General features: G+C 57.6%; 1 protein-coding gene across 1 annotated transcript in view; it reads right to left on the minus strand.

Annotated features, from left to right (window-relative positions):
- LOC311328784 (protocadherin-10-like) overlaps window positions 1-3,371 on the minus strand; it is a gene marked incomplete at both ends in the record, with an annotated part of 5,302 nt that extends 1,931 nt beyond the window's left edge. The window contains one exon of the mRNA XM_084462696.1: window positions 798-3,371. Within this exon, the coding sequence (XP_084318822.1) occupies window positions 798-3,371 (2,574 nt within the window). The remainder of the gene's footprint in view (window positions 1-797) is intronic.
- Window positions 3,372-3,905: the final 534 nt, after the last annotated feature.

Consider the following 3,905-nt stretch of genomic DNA (forward strand, 5'->3'; position numbering starts at 1 on the left):
TCCCTCTGAAAGGGGAGTAGGTTAGGGAGGGGGAGGCGACTGAATGCGTAAATGATTGAGCCAAGCGGCGCTGCAACTGAACAGCCTTTGTCCGCGGCGCTCCCGGGCGGCGCCGTGCGCGGCATACTTAACGCGCGGTGGCGGCGCCGACCACCAGGCTTCTGCCACGGCTAGCCTGGCCGCCTGTCTGTCTGTTTGTTTGACTGAACTGGCTGCCTGTCTGTCTGTCTGACTGGCTGCCTGTCTGTCTGACTGACCTGTCTGCCTGTCTGTAGACGCTAGACCACAACCTGTCACCTGGTTTGTTAAAGTGGGTCGTGCTTTGGGCGGGGGGGGGGGGGGGGGGGGGTTGGGGGGGTTATTCAGCGTTAGGGTTATATGATGGAATATGGAAGGAGTAGGTTATTCAGCGTTAGGGTTATATGATGGAATATGGAAGGAGTAGGTTATTCAGCGTTAGGGTTATATGATGGAATATGGAAGGAGTAGGTTATTCAGCATTCTGGGTTATGTGATGGAATACGGGGCTAGTTTATGTTATGAATATCAATTCATCATGATAGCCTGTTGATATCTTGATACATTTACCACCATATACAGTAAGTGATCTACGGTAGAACATGGAACGTATTATAGCAAAACAACGAAAGCATTCAATTCCGTATCTAACTGTAGGCCTACTGTAGATATGAATCGCACAAGGCCGTGACGCGTACGCGACAGGCCTATCTTCGCCGTGTTTACAGTGAAGCGAACGTATGAAACAGTGACAGACTGGGACCCGAGCCGCGGCCTACCTCGCTGGATAGGATGCTGCCGTTGGATATGATGTCGGGTTGCTGGTCGCTGTACCCGGTGACGACGGCGCCGCACGGGCTGGCGTGCTCGCCGTCGCCGCCCCTCGACGGGCTGCAGGGCTTCAGGAACATCAGGTCCGTCTTGGCCGACTCGGGCGTCAGGCACACCTGGTAGCAGTAGGAGTTCTGGCTCTGGTGGTGGTGCGAGCCGAAGCCGCCGCCGCCCCCCACGCCGCCGCCCACGCCGCCTACGCCCGACTCCTCCACCGGCACCTGGCCCACCGGTCCCACGCCGGACGCCACGTTGGCGCTCTGGACCAGCATGATGTCGGACTTGCTGAGCTTCTTCTGCTTGCGTCCGCGGGCGTGGCGTCCGCAGCACGACCCGCAGCAGAGGCAGCACTCGCCCGCCATGAGGCAGGTGTACAGGTTGAGCTTCTTATCTTTCTGGCATCGCACGGCGAGCACGATCATGGCGAGCAGGAAGACGAACGACACCGAGCCCAGGGCGATGATCAGGATGAGCGTGAGGTCGAGCGCCGCGTCCTTGGACTTGCCGCCGCCGCGCTCGCCGCCACCGCCGCCGCCGCGGCCCTCCGCCACGCTGTCCACCAGCACCACGCTGACGCTGGCCGACGACGACAGCGGCGGTTGGCCGTGGTCGCGCACCTCGATCAGCAGGTCGTAGGCGCCCTGCGGGTCGCGCTTGGCCGAGACGCGGCGCGCCGTGCGCAGCTCGCCCGTGCGCCAGTCCATGCGGAACATGCCCATCTCGTTGCCGCGCAGGATGCTGTAGGACAGCCGCGCGTTCTCGCCGTCGTCGGAGTCCATGGCCACTACGCGCGTCACCAGGTAGCCCGGCTCGGCCGACCGCGGCAGGTGCTCCCTCGCCGTGCCGTTCTTACCCAGCGGCGCGATCACCGACGGCAGGTTGTCGTTCTGGTCCACGATGATGACATTCACGGTAGCGTTGGAGGAAAGGTCAAAGACGCCCGAATCTTTCGCTTGAACCATGAAGCTGAACTCCTTCAGCTGTTCGTAGTCGAAGGAGCGCAGTGCGTACAGGTAGCCCGTGTCCTGGTTGATTGACACGTACGTGTCAACGGACATGCCCTGGATATCGCACTCCAATATGGAGTAGGTAATGAGGGCGTTTTGCCCCACGTCGGGGTCCAGAGCGCTGACCGCGTGGATGAAGGCGCCAGGTACGTTATTCTCCGTGACGTACACATCATAGACCAGCTGCGTGAAGCGGGGCGCGTTGTCGTTCTCGTCCGAGACGTGCACTTTGATGGACTTACTGGTGGCGAGAGAGGGCTGCCCTTTATCTTTCACCACCACCGTGATCGTGTACGAGTCCGTGTTCTCCCGGTCCAGCGGCCCGTCCGTGACTATGGTGTAGTAGTTCTTGAACGACGATTTGAGTTTGAACGGCACGTCGCCCAGTATTTCGCAGCTCATCAGTCCGTTCTCACCCGAGTCTCGGTCCGTGACGCTGAACAGCGCGATCACGGTGCCCGGGGCGTCTTGCTCGCTCACCGACTCGGTCACGGTGCTGAAACTGATCTCCGGTGTGTTGTCGTTCACGTCCACGAGTTTAACCAGCACTTTGCAGTGCGCGGGGACCGCGTTGGGTCCCAGGTCCTTCGCCTGCACGTAGATCTGGTGCGTGCTGCTCTCCTCGTAGTCCACCTCGCCGGCCACCTCTATCCTCCCCGTCCTCGCGTCGATATTAAACAGGTCTTTTATCCGCGGCGCGTTGTGGCTGCTGAACGAGTAGACGATCTCTCCATTCTGCCCCTCGTCCACATCCGTGGCGTTCAGCTGGATGACCAGCGTGCCGACGGGAGAATTCTCCCGGAGGTTGACCGGGTACACCGACTGGTCAAACGTGGGCGCGTTATCGTTGGAATCCAGAACTTTCACGACTAGGAGAGCGGTGCCAGTCCGCTGTGGTGTCCCCCCGTCCACGGCCGTGAGCACGTACCGGTGCACCGCCTGCTGCTCCCGGTCCAGTGATTTTTCCAGCACCAGCTCAGCGAATTTGTTTCCATCGCTTTGGGTCTGAACGTCCAGGTAAAAATAGTTATTGTTCGTTATGGCATAGGTGTTGAGCGCGTTCGTTCCCACGTCAGGATCGAATGCGTTCTCCACGGGGAAGCGGGTACCGGGGATTGCGCTCTCTGATATCTCCACGGAAATGTCGGTCTCGGGGAAACTGGGGGGATTGTCGTTGATATCCACAATCTCGATCTCCACTCGAAAAAGCTCCAGTGGGCTTTCCAAAAACACCTCCAGGTGCAGTAGGCACGGAGTGGTCTGCTTACAAATCTCCTCCCGGTCGATTTTCTCCTTAACAAATAGCGCCCCGTTCTCCAGATTCACCTCCAGGTACGGCGTCCTCGAGCTGGGCACCGTCTGGAAGCGGCGAGAGGAAAGTTTGGTGATGTCCAACCCCAAATCCTCCAAGATATTCCCAACCACGGTCCCCGGTTCCTGCTCCTCCGATACGGAGTAGTGCAGCTGGGACAGCGCTCCGTCCAGGACGGAGAGCAGGAGCAGTAAGAAAATCATCTCCCCGCTGTCAAGTGCACTTGGATTGGGAAAACCAAACAAAACAAAAAAAATATTATTCCGTTTTACTATTAAAACTGAGCATCTCTCGGTTCTGACCGCAGCACGGGAAGAGACCAGAGAATTAGGCTGCCAAAATCTGAAATTCCTCTCTTCTGCGTCGTGTCAGTCGAAAACCATGTCGTTTCAGTAGTCAGAAGCACTGCCATTGGATCTGCGCTTCTCCGTTTTAATCAATTCTGTCCCTGTCTGTGAGTTTGGCGTCGGGGCAAACATTGCAGAGAGCGAGGCAGAGCCAAGGCGCGCACACGGGCTCCACTCCGTCCTCCACCGAGAAACTGCGGTTCCAAAAAAAAAAGTCACAACTGAAAAAGATCAAATCCCATACAAATAGATAGGAAATAAATAGAGCGTCAAAATTACCCGGGAATTTGTCAAATCTCTATTTATAAATGCGGATGGCAATTGTGAAAGCGGACTTTCTCCGTCAGCTATGTAATCACTGCGGTCTACGCGCTGAGGGCAGACGGTCCT

Source organism: Borostomias antarcticus (assembly GCF_949987555.1).
Source record: "Borostomias antarcticus genome assembly, contig: scaffold_1241, whole genome shotgun sequence".
NCBI lineage: Eukaryota > Metazoa > Chordata > Actinopteri > Stomiiformes > Stomiidae > Borostomias > Borostomias antarcticus.